This window comes from Aythya ferina (assembly GCF_964211825.1).
Source record: "Aythya ferina genome assembly, chromosome: 17".
In the NCBI taxonomy this organism is placed as follows: domain Eukaryota; kingdom Metazoa; phylum Chordata; class Aves; order Anseriformes; family Anatidae; genus Aythya; species Aythya ferina.
The window spans coordinates 12,679,050-12,699,103 of NC_140316.1; the positions used below are offsets into that span (position 1 = coordinate 12,679,050).

Here is a 20,054-nt window from a genome sequence, read left to right on the forward strand (position 1 = left end):
CTAAAATTATCAACAGGTATTTTCCACAGAAATCGGTGTGTGTGTGTGTGTGGGGGGGCAGCGCTGGGCCCGGTGAGTGCGGGCGGGGGGCTGCAGCCCTTCCCCTCACGGCGCGGGCAGGGCCGCGGCGGAGGCGAAGTTTGCGGCCAAAGTTTGCGAAGTTGATTAAAACGCCCCCCCCCCCCCCCCCTCCCGGCTTCTCTCTCCCCCCCTTCTCTCCTCTACCGCCTCCTCTCCCCTCCTCTCCCCTCCTTCTCTCCCTCCCCGCCCCGGCTCCTCCGGCGGCGGCGTCCCTGAGGGGAGCTCCATTGTCTGGGAGGGGATGGCGGCGGCACCCCCCCGCCGCCGCGCCCCCTCCGCGCCCCCGCCGCGCCTCGGTGCGCGGGGCGGCGGCGGCGGGCGGCGGGCGGCTGCCTCGTCTCCCCTAAAGTTTTGGGATCGGCGTCTCCTCATGATGTATGGATGATATATTGCATTGTGGGTGTCAATATAACTGACGGCCATATTTGCCGGTGCCTGCTACCGCTGTAAACAACCCAAAGTGTCTGGGAGAGACGCGGAGACGCTTCGGGGAATTTCGGGACGCCTCTTCTCCTCCTTCCTCCTCCTCCTCCTCCTCCTCGCCCCCGCTGGCCATGTCTCTGGGAATGTCCTACAAGCCCAACTTGAACGCCCACATCCCCGGGACTCCCCTCACCCCGGGTAAGTCAACTGGGTGCCAAGTTTTTGGGAGGCGTGCGGCGGGGGGCTCCGCCGTGCCGGCCCCCCCCCACCCCAACCCCCGGCAGCCCCGCGGCCAGCCCCGGCTTCGAGTTGCGGTGCCCGGTCCCGCGATGGCGGGGCAGCCAGCTCCCCGCGCCCGGCTCCGCGCCGCCATTACCGGGCGCTCGCCCGCCCCGCGCCGCCCCTCCGCGGGGGCGCCGCGAGCCGCCCCCCGAGCCGCCTCCGCCGCCTCAGCCGCCGCCGGGGAAGGGGAGGAGATGAGGGAAGGAGGGAGGGAGCGGGGGGGGCTCTCCTCCAGCCGCCGGCTTTTTCCTCCATGCCCGGCTCCCCGGGGCGGCTGATTGATCTGGATCAGGAATATTCCGGCGGCGCCTCAGCGAGGACCGCTGCTGGCGGGACGCCGCAAGTGCCGCTCGCCCCGCGCCTCGCCTCGCCTCACGCTCCTCAGGGGCTGAGGGGCCGCCCGGGACCCCGGCCCCGCTCCCTCCGCCGCCGCTGAGGGGGGTCGGGGGGGGGGTCTCGGTTCGGTTCCCCGCTGCCCCTCAGCGGCCGAAGCTCGGCGGGGCGGCCCCGGGCGGGCGAGCCCTCCCCGCTCACCCCCAAATATTTTTGGAAGTGTGTGTGTGTATGGGGGTGCACGGGAATTCCTCTTTATTTCCCCCAAAACCACTCCTTATCCCCCCCCACACACCTCCTTGGATCCATACAGGAGCCTTTCCAACTTTCCTCTCTGAAAAGTTTCCTTGATGGGATTAACTTTTTTTCCTTTTATTTATTTTTTTTCCCCCCTCCCCTTGCCTTCCAGAGGTGAGGGCGGGTGGGTGCTGGGGTCTGCGCCTCAGGGTGCGCGGCCGCCCCGCTGCAGCCCGAACAAAGCCGCAGCAGCGATCGCTCGGCTCTGGGATAATTTGGAGGGGATCTCGCTCGTATTAAACCGAACCAAAATGGAGAAGTTTAAGTGCCGACTTAAAATTAATATTCCCGTCTCCCTTCCCCTGCTGCGCCAGCCGGCGGGGATGCCACCAGACCGTCCGCAGGCAGAAAGGCTGATTTTTTTTTTTTTTAAATTTCTTTGATTTTTGAGAAGGGGAAAGTTTGGCTGCTCGGTGTAGGAGGGAGGGAGATCTTGCCCCGGTGCGTGGTCGTAATCCTGGGATGTGGGTGAACGAAAGGGATTAGCGAGGCGCACCTCTGCCCTAGCTATTGGGAGAGTGGCGAGCTTATTTTACGGTGAGGAATTGTCACCGGCTGGTGCAGGAGCCGAGGTCCCTGTGCCTCAGCTGCCTGCGTGCGGGATCTGATCCTGCGTGCTCCGATCCTGCTTGGAGCTGAGCTCGGTGGGGCTGCGAGCGCTGGAGGGCTCGGTGAGCCGGGCAGCAGCGTGGGGATTGCCGTGGGGCCGCGCGCCGCCCCGCCAAGGGGGTCAGGAAGCAGGGGATGTGCTGAGGATTTTTGACAAAAAGCAGAAGTGTCACCGGAGGGCGAAAAAAAAAAAAAAAAAAAGAAAGAAACAAAACAAAGCCCAGCAAGGGAAACCATTCTCCTGCCGGCTCCCACGAGAACCTGTGCCTGGCGCTCCGGAACAGCCGTAAAATTGCAGGGGGAACAAAGGTGGTATTTTGCGGTGGTGGGTGAGGGGTGCGGGTTAGGTTGTGCTGCGGGGGGACCCGGGGCTGGCTGCTCTGCTGGTGAGGGCTGCGAGCTTGCCGCTCACGGCACGAGCTGAGCGGTGAAGTTTCTGCCTCCGGTCCTCCTGCTGCCGTGCCCGTGTGCTTTCTAACGCTCCTGCTGCGATCGGGGTTTTAGATTCTTTCAGGCAGTTTTATCTTTCCTACCCCCCCTTCCTTTTTTTTTTTTTTTTTATCCCCCTCCCGTAATGGCAAGTTAGTGGCAGTTCGCTGTCATGTTAGAACTATTCTTGTCTAAGTTGTCCTCTCTCCTCAGTTCGGATCATCCTCAACACCCCCAGAATCTTTTCAATGAAAGAACGTCCTCCTCGGAATCCAAAATGGGCTCTCTCTTCCCTCCCTGTCTTCTGCCATTATCCTCACGCACCAGCTCTTCCTCTAGCTAGTGGTATTGCCAGCACCGTGGCCTAAGGCCAAGGGAGTTAGACAAAGCAGTCCTTGCAGTTGCACATATCGCGTTCGGAGTGATATGACTGCAGATGGCCCCCTCCTTTCTGGAGCTTGATTCTGAGTTGCAGGAGATTGCTTCGCTATTGTGCTTGTACTGAATGCCCCCCCAGCCAGGAGCAGAAATCCCAGGGTTGCTTCTAAACCTGGGGTGAAGGAACCCCCCTCCCCCGTCCTGCAGAGGAGAGGAAAACAGGAAATCTGTCCCTTTTGGCCTGAAACCAGCCCTGCAGAAGCCTCTCCGTGTGCATGCTGAGTATTTTGGTCTCAGCCGACGGAGGGCTCTGGCCAGCTGTGGATCTCGCAGGGATTTTCCTCTGGGAGGTAACGCTGCTTCCCTGCAGTGCAGGGCTTCTGGTGCAGGAGTGCTTGGGCAGGCTCAGCTCCTGGAGCCGCGTCCTCGCTGCAGAGCTAACTCCTTTCAAGTTTAGCCCGAGAGCGGCTGCCCTGCGAAATTGTGCTTAAACTGCGCTCAGTGAGTGGCCCGGTGAGGTGAAGCAGTCGTGCTCGGTGGGTGACTGTGCTCCGTCCTGGCACGGGAGCGTGCTGGGGACTGGGAAACCTGGGCTGAAGTCCTGGGGGAGAGGGGCTGCCTCGGGACGGGGGCAGTTTGGGAGGAAGGCTCCGTGGGCAGGTCGGGGATGGCTGCGGGTGAGGAAGACGCAGCTGCTCCGCAAGTGAGTCAGGATGCTGGAGGCATCCGGGCGCCGACTGCTCTGCCTCACACCAGGCTGTGGGAAGGAGGTCGTGGTGGCGCAGCAGGATTCGGTGCCTGTTCCTCCTCGCCTTGCCCGGGTCACTGGTGACACCCTTCAAGGGGTGCCTGCAGCCAGGCTTGTAGTGTTTTGGCCAAATTATCCATCTCCCTCCTGGGGTGCCTGTGCTCTGGGAATCTGCCCTCTGCTTTTAGTGCTGTCGCTTCCAAACTGCCTGTGCTCGGGGAGCCCCATTTAACCTCCCTCACAAGCACCTTCCCTGCACGGCAGGTAAGCAGGACCTGTGCTGCTGCGGCTTTTCCTTCCAGCCTCACCTGGCCCTGCCGTGTCCCAGGGGAGCCTCTGTTACCCTTTCTAACAGCAGCGTTTTGTTTTTATTCTCTTGCTTATTGTACTGAGCCCTGCAAGGCACAGCTTCCTCCTCGCCTTGTGCTTTATATTGTTCAGCTCAGCTCCTCTGCGAGAGGGCCGGCCGCTGCGCTGAGGTAAAGCGGGGCTTCTCCATCGACTTCGGTGGGAGCAGAGAGCTTTACAGCAGCCGTGCAGTTTGTAGACTGCTGGTTTTTAGTTTATATTTGGGCTGGGTGGTCGCAGTCGCTGCCCAGATGGCCGCTCTCAGAGAGCTGTGGTCAGCGGCTCCATGTCCAGGTGGAGACCGGTGACGGGTGGCGTCCCTCACAGGGCGGTGTTGGGACCGGAGCTGTTTAATGTCTTTGTCGGTGACGTGCAGCATTGTGGGCACCCTCAGCAAGTCAGCGGGTGACCCCGAGCTCTGTGGTGCCATCAATACCTCAGAGGGAAGAGCTGCCACCCAGAGGGACTGCCCAGGCTCGAGAGGACACGAGCCGGCACCGTGCACTGGCAGCCCAGCACCCAACGGTCCCCTGAGCCTCATTGGAAGCAGCGTGGCGAGGGAGGGGATCGTCCCCTTCTGCTCGCCCCCGTGAGGCCCCACCTGGAGGGGCCCCAGCGCCAGAAGGACGTGGAGCTGCTGGAGCGGGGCCAGAGGAGGCCGCGGGGTGCTGGGAGGCCGGGGCGGCTCCGCTGTGGGGCCAGCCGGGAGATGGGGGTGTGCGGCTGGGGGAATGATTTTAAACTAAACAGGGCAGGTTCAGGTGAAGTGTTGAGGAGGAATTTTCACTCAGAGGGTGGCGAGGCAGAGGAGCTATGGGTGCCTCATCCCTGGGGGTGCTCAAGGCCAGGCTGAATGGGGTCAGGGGCAGCCCAGACCATTCTGTGATTCCATAGTTCTATTATTTTCCCTGTTTCTAGGCATTTTCTGTCTCTGTCGGAGATATTAACCAGCATTTTGTTCAGAGTATGCACAGGTTTGAGAACAGTAGTTTTAAGATCCAGAAGCCAGCAGAAAGAGCTTGGGGTATTCCTTTGGTTTTATCCCAATTCTTGCAAAAATGGCAGGCATTGAGACAAACCCCTACTCCTGTCATAAAGCTTAAAAACCTGCGTGTGTAGGATCTGGGGAAACAAATTCCGTCAGACTGCGACAAGGGAAGGAAGGAGCTGTGCCCTGTGCAGCAGGCACTGCCTCAGCTGAGGACCAACGGGGCTGACAGAGCACCTGCTGCACCCCACAGCAAGCAGGAGCCTCGTGGTGAACAGCACAAATTCTTGCTGAGAGGTGAACCAGAAAGAACTTCCCGAACCGGGGCTGTTGCTTGCAACTGGAGAGACCAATTTCATCCAGTCCTGCGAGGTGAAACCAAGCACACTACTGGGTCATTCCTTATTAAGACCGCAGCGCACACTCGCATGAGCAAATGCCTTGCTTGTCGCCCTTTGCAGACAGCTGAGGTTTCATATTGTCCAGATTGAGAAGCTGTTTTTTAGAGTGGGAGTGCTGGAAGGAATGCTGCCGTAAGCAATGCAGGGAGCAAAGTGTTCACGTCTTAGCAGAGGGGATAGTTTTTAGGATACGTAGCTGATATTCCATCCTCAAACCCTCGAGATTCAAACTGAAATTTGCTGGTTCCCTGCTGACTGGAAATCCATGTGAGGTAAAGAGCAGGCTGAAAAGAAACACAGTAAGCATGTTTCAGAATTAGCAATTTTTGAGTGGACTTGTTGGGACATTTAGAAAGCTGGCACTTTTGGCTTTGTCTACCAGAGCGCTTAGGTTCAAAGCAATGAACGGTATGGTTTTCACAACCAGCAAATCTCCTCATCGTCCCCACCCACCACTTGTTGGTTGAGTTACAGGGTGGTTTTGGTTCATGCAAACTTCATTCCTTTTGCATAAAAGTAAACCAGAAGCTGCGCTCCAGTTGTGCAACGCTGGCACTGCATCCTTTAATGGGAACATAGGGCCCAAATCAAAGACAACTTCGAGCCATATCCGTGGTGCAAACACTGGTCTGGGGGACCAGACTAAAATCTAGTCCTAAATCCTACCCCCTCACTCCAGCTACATGTGATATACACGTCTTAAATGCTTAGATCGTTTGAACCATTCCCATTGTGATTCCCCCTCAGTAATGTAGAAATTGCCCATCTTAAGCTAGAAAAGAAGAATGGTGGGGAGTCTGAGGGACTGTCTTTTGTTTTTCTGATTAAAAAAAAAAAAAGCGAGGGAGGAGGAAGAAAGAGCAGACATAAAACATGGCCATTATCCACATGGAAAGATTAAATGGAACAAGAGTACCAGAGGAAAGGCCCAGAGTGTGACAGATCAAAAGAGCAAGGCCTCTGGCTGTTACGGTAAAGAATGTCCTAGTTCTTGAGAACATATTTATATGTGTGTGCTGGATTTTTTTTTTTTAATGAAATAGTTTTATTCAAAGAAAGGTCTGTTTCTACCACACGGGCTGTTTGAGGGGGGAAATAGTGGGTGAAAATCTAACTTTCACAGCCAGTCCTATAAGGAACGTTTTGTGCGAATGAGAACGGGGTCCATTATTTTAAATTAAAAAAAACTTTATTGGAGGGCTGGGGGAAATAGGGGTTGTCAGCATTTTTTGCTCTGGGTTGGCAGCTCCTGCACAGCTCGGTGTGTTGCTTGGCTGTGCCGTAGATCTGCTTGTGCAGACACGCATGTGGTGGCCCGCGGATGGATGAAGTTCAGCTCTCGCTGAGCTTCAGCCAAAGTGTGCGGAGGGCTAGGGAGTCAAATGTTCTCGTAGCCAGGCAGAACACTGCAGCCGTGTTTCAGGCTGTGTGCAAACACCCGCTGCAGAAACGGCTGCTCTGCGATGGGTTTTGTCTCTCCCCGGGCTGGAAGGTACTTGCCCCGTGGTGTATGTTGGGAGCAGCTCACGTTAACGCTTCTCATGTGCTCTGCTGCAAACTTGGCCATTTTAGGGCAGAAGTTACATCCTCGCAGGGAAACTCCTGGCTGTCTCATCCTGCATACCTGCAGGGATCTCTTCTTAGATACCATCGTGTTCCTGAATACAGAGTCAGTAAAATGGCAGGAGCTTACACATGGAGCTTTATAGGACCTTACAATGTGCAGGTGGTAGAGAAACACATATCCAGTGGGGTTGGCTCTACTTGCCTAAGTCAGTTTTATGGGAGTAACTTGTTGAGTTGAGGAACTATTCCTGATTTTTCCTTGCTGTTTGTGCAAGTTAAACCGGGTGCTGTAGGAGCTGCATGGATGCCATGGCATCTGCTGGGAGCAGATCAGGTAAGAGTACCCCCAGCGTTCCTGCTCCCACTGCTTCCTTGCGGGGTGCACAGTAAGCTGCTTTTCCAGTTACTTCTCCAGCAAGCAACAGCAATTAAGAATTAAAACTCAAGACTGGCAAATTGGCTCGGAAGCAGTAGCGGAGGAACCGAATGGATCCCTACAAACCTATTGGAAATTAATGGGGAGATTCCTGGTCAGTGGGAGTTCCGGCTAACAAAGGTTGGTTCTTGGTCCTTTGTCTTCCAGGGTGTTCACCGGGGCTGTGAGAGACCACTGGAAGGAAGAGATCTTGGCAAAAAAATCTCATTTCTTTTTGCTGTATTGTAGACCTCTCCCTACCCCCCATTGGTAAAGGGTAATATTGATTAACAAGAAAATCACCGTATTTTTGTGGGGAAAAAACCGCTTCTGTCAGTCTTCTGTGTGAATACAGAAATAAAAGACATTGTTGGCACAAGAATAAATGGGTATATAAAAGGTTTTGTATACATTTAATTAGGAAAGTGGAGGGAGGAAAGTGTGTACATTAATTTAGGTTTTAAACAGCAGCAAGTGCTGAGACAATTTGGGAGGTGATACACGGTGTCACTCGAATTCAGTGCCAAGCACACTCCCTTTTCGATCCTGTCAATTCTTAACTGTCTTGTCTCCATTGTTATTTTAACATGAGAGAGCAAGCCTGTTTAGATCCCCCCTCCTTTTTTCCTCTCTAGTGAATACCTAATCATCAAACTGATTTTTGACTGGGTCTTGACTGCGAGACTCGCTGGCCTAATTTTGCTTCCTAACAGTAATAGCAGTAGCTGGCGATATATTTATTTTTTTAAAATCTGAGACGTACAGGATGTTCAGACATGCAGATGGCAGATGTATTTTGGGTTAATTGACTAATAGTCATCTAAGACCCACGGCTTCTCCTCGAGATTAACATACGGAGTGATAGGTCAAAAAGCCTAAGGTCCATTACCCTGCGAGATAATGATACCCCCACAATTAATTTCAGGTTCACGATTGCATCATCCTGAATTGGGGTAAAATCGGGGATTTTTCATTTTCCTTTCCCTCCAGCAGAGTTTGAGTGGCGCAACTTCTGGCACGGGTGTGCGGAGCCCAGTGCCACGGCCAAGTCGAATCCTTTTCTTTGTTCTCCGGGCCTGCTGCTGCTGATAAAGTGGTCGGCGCATGGCATTATGTCTTATTACATTTTTGATGCAGACTGCAAAGAAACGGGTAAACTCACCATGGTTACCACGATCTGTCATTTGGCAGGGCACGCCGTACTCAGCGATGGCCTCTAGTGTCTGCAGCACAGCTCTGCATACGCCTGGGTACGGGAGACAATACAGCACCCCTGGCTGCGAAGCGGCACCCGCCACCGAGCTGACTGCTGATTCCCGTCGGCGGTGATGCTCAGACTCCAGCGGCAGGTCCTTACTCATCGCTGCCTGGTCAAAGTTCTCCTCGTTTCTTTTCGTAGTTGAGTGCTGATTGAGTCATTCCTGGCTTCGTGCTCCCGTGCCGAGGCCGGCTCCTGTCCACTGCAGCGCCTTGCGTCCGCCAAGCTTGGGTTGGCCCCGGATTCACTGCTTTGTTTTGCCATGTTGTGTTTCTTGTAGGGCTTTCTCTCTTACCTCGACGTGCCCTGCGGTGTTATTTCATACAGACGAAGCACGTGTAGTTGTTTCAATCAGCGTGACCTGAAACAATTACCATCGATACTGGCATTAACTGGTAGGATGGTGGAAAATGGTCTTGGATGACCAGGCTTGGGCATCCCGATTTACCCACTCAGCAGAACAAAAACCAAGTCCTTGCCTTGGTTCAGAACCAGTTTGAGCTCCCAGGGCTTGTGTGCATGATGGGTGACTGCCTGCAGGAACAGCTTAGGAACAAGTCCTTACAGGATGGGTCTTTTGTTTTATTGTACGTGAGGAAAAATCGCTTAAGTCTTTCTTTACTTAATCGAGGTAATTAAACCTTCCTACCGTATAGCACAAAGGGTTTGTTAAGGTTTTTGGAGCATTTTGAAATCTTTGGAGGAAAGATGCGGTTTGCTGTTGTGCCGTGTTTGATAAGTGTTGAAATTCAGTCATCTGGACGTGAAATACTGGCTGAGTTGTAAGTACAGAAATCTTGCAATTGTGCATGCATTTCGAGCTGATAATGTGAAGAACTGATTGAGAGCAGAGCTGGCATCCGTGCTGTTTCTTCACAGTGCAGGAGCCGTACTCCATGGGTGTGTTTAGTTTTTTTTACCATGCTTCAGCAAAATGTGACAATTAGCTCCACGTGAGACTGTAGTAACAGAAACGCACACTGTAAAGCCAGAAAATTTAGCTTAGTTAAAGACAGAGAAACCTTCCTTTTTTTTAAGTTGACCTAGTGACCAGCCCAGTTTACCTTCGTTAGGATTTCACGTCTAGTTGAAATTAAGAACGCGCTCTCTTCTCCTAACAAAGACGCCACCACAGTGATATCCTGTGATTAATTCTGAAGTGGAAAGAGACTTCCCAACTGAGGAGAGACTGTTCAGCAGTGCTTTTCACAAACTACTGGCTTTCTGTTTCTTTTTGTAGTGAGGGGAAACAGGGAATGAAATCGCTTGCAACTTTTAAACAAAGCTAGTGATTTACATAGTTCTGAGCCCCAGTGACTTTTGGCATCAGTTTAATTTAGATTCAAATGAAGGCTGTGAATAAGATCTGTTCCTCCTGGGGAAGGCAGTAGGGAATTTGCAGCAAGGAAGTTTGTAAGAGGGGAGATTTTTTCCGACAGCAGGCAGGCTGTGTCTGTGCCTGCAGGCGAAGACAGCAGCATCAGTGGATGCAGGGGCGCTTAGCTGCAAGAGTGAAAAAGAGCAGCAGCTAGGTCGAACATCGCCTTTGTCCTGAGTGCGCAGTCCATAACCAGCAGGTCCCCTAAAGCAGCTGTAAAAGGGGCAGCATAATTAAGGCCTTCAAGAAAACTCAAAAGGTTGCTTCTCAGCCCCAAATTCTTCCTGTTGCGGGGTGGAGAGGTGTTTTGATTCCTCATTTCTGGAGCAGCTCGCCAATGATCACATCTGAGTCTGCTTCTTTAACTCTTAGCTGAGTCACAATCCTGTATGCGTATACATATTTTTTTATAACACTAGAAAAAGTAACCATAACCCAAAGAGATGTTATTTTTCCTTAGGTTTACTTACGCCGCCCTGTTTGACTTGCTAAAAATGTTTGATATCACACAAAGAGGAATAACGCTAGCGCTCTTCACCTCCGATGTCACTAAATGAGCAGCAGATCCCATGTACCTCAACCGACTGTTCTCTATGAATAGTTTTGGCATCGGCTGAAAATAGTGCCGAGGGTAACTTGCGTTGACCATGTGATGACACTTTGAGTTGCAAAATTGCTTTCAGATAACTTGCACCGAAAAAGTAAAAATAGCCCAGTACGTTAGACTCATCTCTGTGGAATGTATATATGCAAAAATAGGGCTCCTTAATATTTGGTTTGTCGCGGCAGAACAACCTGTCATGTTACACCGTTTCACTCTTAGGCAAACAATTTGGGCTGATAATGTTGCAGGCTGTGCTATTTTCAAATGTACAGCAAACATTGGGGAAGCGTTCATTTAACTGTTCTCTTCCTAGGGAATAGTGTGGCTCTGGCATGGCGTTAGTCGGCTTAGACAAAGGTGAGAGGTTACAGCTTTAGAAAAGAGAAAAGCTACCTCAAGCGTGTCCCGATGTAACCGTTTAATCCATCGTTAGATAATAATAGATTTTTTTTCTCTTTTTCTCTACAGCTGGGAGCGTTCACTCTCCCTCCACAAGTATGGCAACGTCTGCGCAATACAGACAGCTTATAAACGACTACGGACCCCCGTCCCTAGGGTATACACAAGGGATGCAGGTACAGCTCTGCTTGTTTTGCTTTAACCAGGTCACCGACCTTACGTCTGCATGGTTTGCGTGGCTTGTGGCCTGTAATCTGAGGTGTTCCTCCCTCCCACCAAGGTTTGAAATCAAACCCAAATGGCAGACTGATTCATCGCACATGTCTTGGGATCAAATTAGACTAAGCAGAGTGCTGAGTGAGATTAGTTACTAATTAACTGTTAGTCCCTTCTGAGTCACAGTGAACCGTGTCTTGAGTTATGTTCTGCTAGGAAGGGCTGTGACATTTTTAAAAATTATTTGTTCAAAAAGTGATATTCCTACACCTTTAACTGTTTTCCTTGGGCAAACTGATAACATAAGATTTACAGTCTCATGAAGTGCGTGTTACAGACATTCCTATGGGCAGCTTCAGGAATCCAGCTGGTTTTTCTGTGAAATTTGTTAACCACTTTGCAGGATTCCCCTTATCATATGGGCAGTTTTATCTACACCTCACTCTCCCTACCTAGCTAACTCCTCCACAGAACATACATCTGAACATTGATAAAAGCAGAGAGAGGGTTAAATAAGTAGTTCTGTTTGCTGTTTTTGTAGAACTGATTTAACTTCTGTTTCACGTAAGGTTCCAATCTTGTAGTTGCATCCTCCCAGTTAACCCTGATTTTGGAAGGGCACGTAGCATTTTGTCCAACTGTAGCAGGAAGGGCAAAAAGAAAATAATGTTTATGTAACAAATAGGAAATTTTATTTAAAAAAAAAAAAAAAGTGGCTTCCAGGGCTATTTGTGGTCCTCTGTGAATTTCCAGTTGCTGTCTGTTCTTATTGTTTTGTTTTTAGCAGCGTTTAATAGAGATCAATCTACTTTCAACTACAGGGTACCAGCAGCAGTCAAGTACCGCAAAGCAAATACGCAGAACTTCTAGCTATCATAGAAGAGTTAGGAAAAGAGATCAGACCCACGTACGCTGGGAGTAAAAGTGCGATGGAGAGGCTAAAACGAGGTAAGGTTTGATTTTTTTTCAAATGTCCCATACTCTTTGTGTGCTGACTGCTTCTATACAGCTTCGTAACAGTGCTTCCCCTTGAAAGCAGACATCTGTCTGGGGCTTGTTAGTAAACGAGGTGTATTAACCAGTAACTGAAACTTTGGTATACTCTATTCTTGCTGGATTTGATAGATAAACTAGTGGCCAAATGTGTTTCATGGGCACAAGGGGATTTTCAGTTAGTAGTTTTAAGTTAGTTTAGAACCCTAATGTTGTCAGTTGGAGGTGTTCTGCCAGGTTCCTAGTCACTTGCTTGCCCCTTCAACTGCCTTTCCTCCCTATCCTCAGAAATATGCAGCCAAGTTCACTCCTCTCATAAACATCACCCACCTACTTGACCCAAGACCCTTTACTGAAGTGCATTTTGATTAGAGAAATACGCAGTGAATTACACGGTGGTAAATCACTAAGGCTGCTGGAGAGAGAGACAGGCAAAACAAGGTGGTTTTATCAGCGAAAGCTGTTCAGACCGAGATGTCAAACATACGTGATCCTGCTCTCTGTGGAGCGTCGGGCTGCTTAGGCTCCATTACCTGCTTCAAGTGGATGTCATTAGCAGTCCGCTCGGAAGGGACGCAGAAGCTTTTAGGCCTGGCTGATGAGGTCTCTTTAGCTTTGCTTAGTCAGCTAAAAGGGGTCAGAGAAATGCCCTTTCCTCGCAGTGTAAAAGAAACCCCCACATTCCCCACTGCTGACATCAGCTTGACATTGTCCCCTGCAGGGGACGTGCAAGGGATATTTCTGAAGGAGCAGTGGGACATTCCGCTGCTCCAGCTCCTGGAGTGACCCTGAATGCCACCGACAATGGTTGCGCTGGCAGCTCTGTCCTTTGCCAGTATACGGAGTTACCTTTTCCTCCCTTTCCTTGGTCCTTGTGCCGAGTTTGGCTCATTCATTCGAACCTGAATGGGAATGTTATTGTAACAGACTAACTTCACCACCTCGCAAATCCCCCTTACCTTCACTCAAGACTACAAAGCTTTATTTAAGGCTCAACCATTACGGGAGAGTAATATATCTGCCGTGACATGCAATAAAATGACTAGTAGCTGTTCTGGGAAAGGATGCAATAAAGTCTGCTGATGAGTGGTAAGTGGAATCTGGCCCAGCTAAAATCAATGTTGTTGGAGTCTCTCTTTATTGCATCGCCTGAGTCAGTATTAATAGATCATGAATGGCAATAGGCTAACAGGGACAACCTGAGAGGGACCGGGAGAGACGCAGACGTTCTTTGAACAGAACAGTTCAGTTAGTTGAGACAAAGCTGTTTTGCTCCTTCCTGCAGCGAGTATTTACTTAGCTAATGTAGGTTTAAGATTCAGTGCTGCCACTGTGACTGACTTGCAAATGTTGCAGAAAATCCAAAATAAGTACTTTCTGCTGCCATCTTTTGGTCACAGACATACCTCTCTTTGCATTTTGGGAGCCATATGGCTGAAGGAGCATGGGCAAATGTGAGAGTAGAAATGATTGAGAGTAACCATGTGACTGCAGCCTCCATGGCCATGTGGAGGTTATTGCTGAATAAAGTCCCTGTCCCCAGCTCCACCTGCTTCTAAGCACAAAGGCTGCTGACCTCTATAATTGGCCAAATTCCCAGTGTTCTACATAATTCAGGGTAGTTCTGCTGCATAAACTGGGCGTCCTGCCACCCGATCCAGGCCCAGTATACTGGTTTGAGTGTGCATTTCTGCCTCCCACAGCTGCGGGATGCAGCTTTACTTGTCTGTGTCGATTTAACCCTCTGCAAAGCCTGGCACACATCAAGTCCCAAATCACTGCTCCTTGGATGTAGAGGCTGCTCTGGGCTAGCAGCCTTCTAGAGACAGAATCTATTACCTCTAAATACAGATGAAACTTCATCTATTGCCTTATTGTCATTTGTCCACCCTTGTTAAGGAGCACGAATGAGCAGAGAAATCACCCGTCTTTTCCTGACATTAAATCATAACCTTGTTGGAGAGAAATCTGTCTGTCTCCTATTATAAAATCTAACTCGAGCTCTACTCTTTGGGCAGCTCTGTGAACATGAACCTAGATTCAGATCCAGGATTAAGACTCAAGGTCCAGATTGCTGGAACTCAAGGCAACAGGACTCTTAGTGGAAAATTCCACATTATGTCTACCAGATTAGAGTAGATATGGCAGCATGTAAAGCAGCGATGATTTACACTGGGAGCTGAGTCAGTGTTAGGAGGTGACTTTCTGCACACAGCATAAAAAATATCCTCCTATATTTACAAGAGATGCAACTTGTGTTTAGGCAACTTTTTGAAGGCTTGGATTCTAATGCATCCACTTGGAAAATTATTCCAAGGTATTAATTAAGACTTTTAGACCTTGCTAAAATAACTTTGGATTTCTTTCACCCCATTGTAGCAAAATAATTGACAGGTTGGTAAGATTTATTTTTTTCTAATTAAGTCCCTGATTGTAAATAGACCTGCACTGCATGTTAAGCTGTACCTCTCACTGCAGACCTGCAGAGCTCATAATGCTCTGATGGCTGGTTTGGGCTATTTTCAATTTATAATGCCAGTTTGGGAAAGCAAACTTCTTTAGCAGTGGCTGATGTTAGGTAAGTGAAGGATCTCTCCCTTTTCTCTGGCAAGCTGTGGTAGCCTTAGCAACTCAGGACAGAAATACATAAACCTTTCTGTGGACTGTCATTGCAAATGTCACCTTAATGAGATCATTTAAAATATGTCCAATTCTTTTGCAGGCATTATTCATGCTAGAGGATTAGTTCGGGAATGCTTGGCTGAGACTGAGCGAAATGCAAGATCCTAGCCCACCAATGCAGTTGCAAGATTTTCCATCTCTTAATGAAGAAAAAGTAATACCTATTCCTTTTGACTCTTGAAACGTTCAGACAAATTCCTTTATTTTGAATGTTTTATCTTTCTTTTTTTTGCCCTTACAAAAATGTATAGTTAAGAATGATAAAACAAGGATTTTTCAACTTACTGAGGGTTTGCATTTTGTAAAGACATTAAAACTCCCTAAAATGTTTCTAAAACATGAAAACTGAACTGCATGCAGAGGAATGCTCTCTCTCCCAGGCTATATTTCAGTTCTCTTTTTATCCAGTCACAGTCCCATTCTGTTTATTTTAATTTTCACTATATTCACTTAACCCCAAATGGTCAATCTTTCAAAGTTTGACATAAGCTCTAAGGATTTTTTTTAATAAATGCAGAATAGCATGCTGTACCTAGTAGTCTGCTATGTCACAATTTGTCATACAGCATAGACCCTGCTTAGAAATAACCTTCCCCTCCTCTTACTTTTCCTTTTTTGTTCGTTTTGCATAAACATTTGCATGACTGTTAGTGCTTTGAAGTCCATTTAAAGTGCATGAGTTATATGGAAAATAGGGAAACCTATTAAATAATAACAACGTCCTGAAAAGCTAATTTCTACATTAAGGCTGGAGATTTCAGTTTGTTTGACAAAAAAAAAAAAGAAAATTCTGGATAAATTACTAAAACTGTTATTTGCATCTTTGTATGTATTTATTACTTGATGTAATAAAGCTTATTTTCATTAACAATTTGTATTAAAAGTATCTACAGTCACTTTAATCAGATCCATACTCTACGTACGAGAAGCAAAGGCTTAACCTTCATGCAGGAGGCTCAAATTCAGGACAAGGGAACGGGCCTGCGGATTGCTGGGGAGTTTCCCTTGATGCGGTCGATCTCTCTAAGCAGGTGGTACAGCTGCTAGTAGGGTACCTTGCTTTCAAAATACGTGTAACAGCTTCGGTTCTTGAAGCTCTCTCCCTTCATCGTTGAAAGTCAGAACACAGTGGCAGTCTGTGAGAGTTCTGTCCGAAAATTAAAGAGAAACTCTAGTTAAGCAATTAGCGTTTTAATGGCATTAAAATAGGAAAGTATACTTCACTGGTGGCTCCAAATTAACAGTAACAAAGGAAAAGCAGCTGCATAAAATGGGTAACTATCAAAATGAGTGAAGTTACAGAAATACCCAAACTTAACTGCAGCATAGCATAAACAGAACTGTAGTTCACTACAGTACAACCAAATCTAAATCCTAAGGAAGACAGGATATCTGGGATATCTAATACATATAGAGCCACAAAACCCTGAAGAGAATATAGTATCAAGAAGAAAAGTTAATTGCTTCACAGCTTGGACGAACTGGACTCTGTTGCCTCAGCAGGCAGCTTCCAATGCACATTGTTCTTTACCTCTAATGACCTAATTCTGCCTCTGAAGCGGAAGAAAATGTCTGACGAGCCCTCACTTGCAGCAGCACCTTCCCCGGCTCCCCAGCAATGCTCACCACCACTCTAGGTAAGCATAAAGGTAATGTTTAGAATTCTTTCAGAATTGAGAGGGATGGAGCATCTGTGCAGGCAGTTAAGCTAACAGATCTGAAGGAGACAGCCCGTGACTGGTGGCTCTTTGTATCAGTGCATCTGTTTCCATCATCAGGACCAATAGCACAAAGCAACTTTTCATTTCTCATCTAAACCTGGCCACTGTTTCTGAAGGATTTCTATCAGTGGAGGCATTGTCTGAGTAAGGATGGAAAGACCTTTAAGGTCTGTTCTCCTTATTTACTGGAACTCCTATGAAACAGCCTAAGTTATCATATCAGGCAGAAGGATCTGCTTGCTTTATCATCTTTTGAACTTGGCAGAAGAACAGATTATTAAATATGAGCAATGAGATGATGGCAGACAGATGTAAGAACACATCCTGCTTTTAACACTCCAGTCTTACTGTATTAGCAGGTCACTACTCAATATTTTAGCTGTGCTTATGAAACCCTACATTATAGTTAGTAGGAAAATTGTGCTTAGGTATGACAAACTTCTCCCTTACCCTACCAGAGCCAGTCGGTTCTTCATGTTTATTTGCTATCCAATTGTAGCATCTCTTTAAACTGCTTTTTCCTCTCTAGGTTTTCCTTTGCTCTTCTTTTTTTCTCTTGCTTCTTCTTCTCTGCTGCTTTCTTCTCTTTAAAAACATCGCTATCTTCGCCTTTGTAGAAGAGGTCAACTTTTTCCTGGAGGATTTTTCTGGCTATCTTTCGGTTCTGCTCCACTGATCTTGTTTGATGACACTGAGGAAACACAGTACAACACTTCTATTGCAACTTTGACCTGTTTATTTTGTTTTCCTGCTAGAACTTTTGTATCCAGATGATGTATTTTGGTGAGGCTGCCTCATAGTTACTTGCTACTGGAACTTGTCAGACCAGCCTTTGCATTAATCTGTAATTCTGCTGGCAAACAAGATCGCTTCCACATTACCTCGGAAGCCTGCTTCTGAGTTTAACTGAACTGTGTCTCCCCCTTGTTATGATAAGGAAGTGAAGATTAATTGAAAAGCATTAACCCACAATAGGTACCTAAGAGTAATGCTTAAAAAGAATTTGCAGATTAGGATGAGTTAATGAGTACATTTATGCAGGAGACAGGAACTCAAAGGCTGTCACTGGCAGGGTAAGGAGATGCAATTTATTGAAACTACAAAATAGCACTGTGTGCCAAAGCTAGGAAGATGGGCTGTGACCCCACATTTATTTAGCTACCATTAACCAAAACTGCTTTGTGCTGAGGTTCTTTACAATACGTATAAATAAACTTTTCCTCTGTCACACTTGTGCTGTGATTATGCTCGCTATAAAAGGAGACTTGGAGGACATGCTGCAACTTGGGACTAAACGAATTAAAATGTCATTACCTTCACTACAATCCCAGATGGGACATGCTTCAAGACAACACAATTGCTTGTCTTGTTAGTGGCTTGACCTCCCGGGCCATCACCTCTTACAAACTGTTCTTCTAATTCTGCCTCAGTTAGTCCAAGGAGATTGAGAGAGTTCTTCTTTCCTGCTGCCTGAAGCAAGGGCATTCTGAGCAGGGAAAGTTGCTGCTTCCTCAAAATCCATGGTCTCCAAGATGCTGTACGTGCTTCTCTCAGTAAGAATGTAAAATGCAATAAACTTGGGACATTCATACAGAAATGAAGACACAGTTTCTCTGGAAAGAAACCTGAAACAGATGTAGGGAATAGGGTTTACGATCAGAATCATTATTTTAAGATGTTCTAGTTTAGCTACACATCCTGTGTGACGTTTTTATTTACTTATAGATTTATTTTCAAGGCCTTTTGAACTGATTTCATAGCTATTTGCCTCAAAACATTTACCATTCCACATGGGATTTCAGTTCTGATTGCAATTAGGTTTCCTAAAATAGTCGAGATTATTTTTGCGTTGCTGAAATGGATCTGGAAAACAGTAAATAAATTAAATCAGTATTCCTACCCCACTTGGAGAATAACAAATTTGTATTGCAGCCTGACAGGAAAGCCTTTGCTGACACTCCTTGTGCATCCTGGTTCTGTCCTGCTGTCAACAGTACCTGCAATCCACCTGTCAAAACGTGCTCGAACTGCTGGGGACTGCTGCGGGTGCAGGAATCCTCTGTTGCCTTAACCAGCACTCAAAATTACTGAAAGAAACCTGCTGGAAAAAGCGGCAAATTTATGGGCTGTAAAGATTTGGGAGAACACAGCTTGAGAAGTTAAAGTTAGAACGGGAAAGGGGATTTTTGCCTGTCGGAATGACGCACGACTGGTCAGTCACGAAAACTGCCTGGTGGTACAGGGCAGAACTTAGAGATGTACATTTGCAGTTCTAGATTAATCTATGATTTTGAATTCTGAGATTTTATTTTATGCTAGGTTAGTACAGGATACGGAGTAATCCCTACCTAAATGGATTAGGTAGTCTGGACTTGTCTTTCGAACTTGCCCCGTTAAGGTGTTGTTTTCTAATCGTTGTGGTTGGGCTATAGAGCGTACATAGAACTTGGTGAGTGGTCTGAAGTGGTGAGCTAAATTTCAAATCAGAAGCATTCTTCCGTGTTGATCCTGTTAACAAGCTTCATTTTCTACTCTCCTGACTTCCCATGCAGCCCGTCAGAGTGCTTAGAGGGAGGAGAGAGAACCAAAGTGTAAGGAGACCACTGCCTATTCACACACTGCTTCACCCGCTGATTTCCTCCTGGTCAGGCTGTTAACACAGCCACAGGGGCTGGCACTACACTTCACCTCCTCATGGACAATGAGGAACACCAGCTTCTACTGCTGTCAAATATTGTTTTTCAACAAGACGCTAGGTAAGCAATTAATAAATGATTTAATGCTTGAAATATTTAATTTACTTCATTAGAAAATACTTCAGCACACGAAGCAGCAGCACCGAGCTACCGATACCCTCACAAGTTACACATCACTGATGAGGCCAACGTAAAAAGCTTTTATTTGCAATTAAACACCTCCGCTTGGCGGCACTAGAAGCCAACTTTTATTATTTTAACCGCAAAAAAACCCCGCAGACAAACTTCGCAGAGCCCCTGCCCAGCAGCCCGGTTACCGGGGGCGCTGTGGGCCCGGGGCAACGGCGCCAGCGGCGGCAGGACCCGAGGAGGCTCCGCACCGCGGCTTCACGGCTGTAGGGCCCCGTAGTCCCCGCTCCCGGCCCCCCCTCAGCCTCAGGGCGCCTCAGGGCCCGGCCCCGTCCGGCCCCTCCGGTCCCGTCCCGGCCCCGCCGCCCTCACCTCAGCGCCCCGCGATGGCCGCCGCCCCCCCCCCCCGCTGCACCGCGCATGCGCGCGCGTCCCCTCACGCACCCGCTCGCCTCTGCGCACGCGCAGCCCCTGCAGGCGGGGCGACCTCCGGGCTGATTGGCATCCACTGGGAGCCAATCGCGCCTCGCGCACGCCCTCCCCTCCGCCTCCCACCAATCGGATTGAGGGAAGCCATCCGGCGCGTAGCCGCGCTGCCCAATCCCCTCGCAGCGACGCGCGTCCTTCTCCGCCGAACCAATCGCGGGGGGAGGCGCGGCCTGGCGGCCGGCCAAGCTAGC

At 48.6% G+C, this 20,054-nt stretch overlaps 2 protein-coding genes across 6 annotated transcripts; one reads left to right on the forward strand and one right to left on the reverse strand.

The window, feature by feature from the left end:
• The first annotated feature begins 312 nt into the window (after nt 1–312).
• CDK2AP1 (cyclin dependent kinase 2 associated protein 1) lies at nt 313–15,699 on the forward strand. Its single transcript, XM_084539406.1, is given in 7 exon segments — nt 313–519; nt 521–550; nt 553–597; nt 600–702; nt 11,007–11,113; nt 11,975–12,101; nt 14,869–15,699. Coding segments are annotated over 7 exon segments (537 nt in total). The 5' UTR covers nt 313–462; the 3' UTR covers nt 14,937–15,699.
• Nucleotides 15,643–19,879, reverse strand: MTRFR (mitochondrial translation release factor in rescue). Of its 5 annotated transcripts, XM_084539409.1 has the most exons (5): nt 19,747–19,767; nt 18,547–18,647; nt 17,864–18,174; nt 17,000–17,240; nt 15,643–15,975 (listed from the first exon to the last, which is right to left on the reverse strand). In XM_084539409.1, exons 3-4 carry the CDS (start codon nt 18,137–18,139, stop codon nt 17,028–17,030), a joined length of 489 nt encoding a protein of 162 aa, XP_084395535.1. In that variant the 5' UTR covers nt 18,140–18,174; nt 18,547–18,647; nt 19,747–19,767; the 3' UTR covers nt 15,643–15,975; nt 17,000–17,027. The 5 variants fall into 5 exon arrangements, with proteins under 5 accessions (XP_084395535.1, XP_084395536.1, XP_084395537.1 ...); XM_084539410.1 differs by lacking the exon at nt 18,547–18,647 and having other exon boundaries at nt 19,747–19,879; XM_084539411.1 differs by lacking the exons at nt 18,547–18,647; nt 19,747–19,767 and adding an exon at nt 18,450–18,470.
• Between the last annotated feature and the right edge of the window lie 175 nt (nt 19,880–20,054).

Coding starts and splice junctions, on each gene's coding strand:
- MTRFR (XM_084539408.1), bottom strand. Junction 17,241..17,863: donor CATCTGGGATTGTAGTGAAG/GTAATGACATTT, acceptor GTGTTTCCTCAG/TGTCATCAAACAAGATCAGT.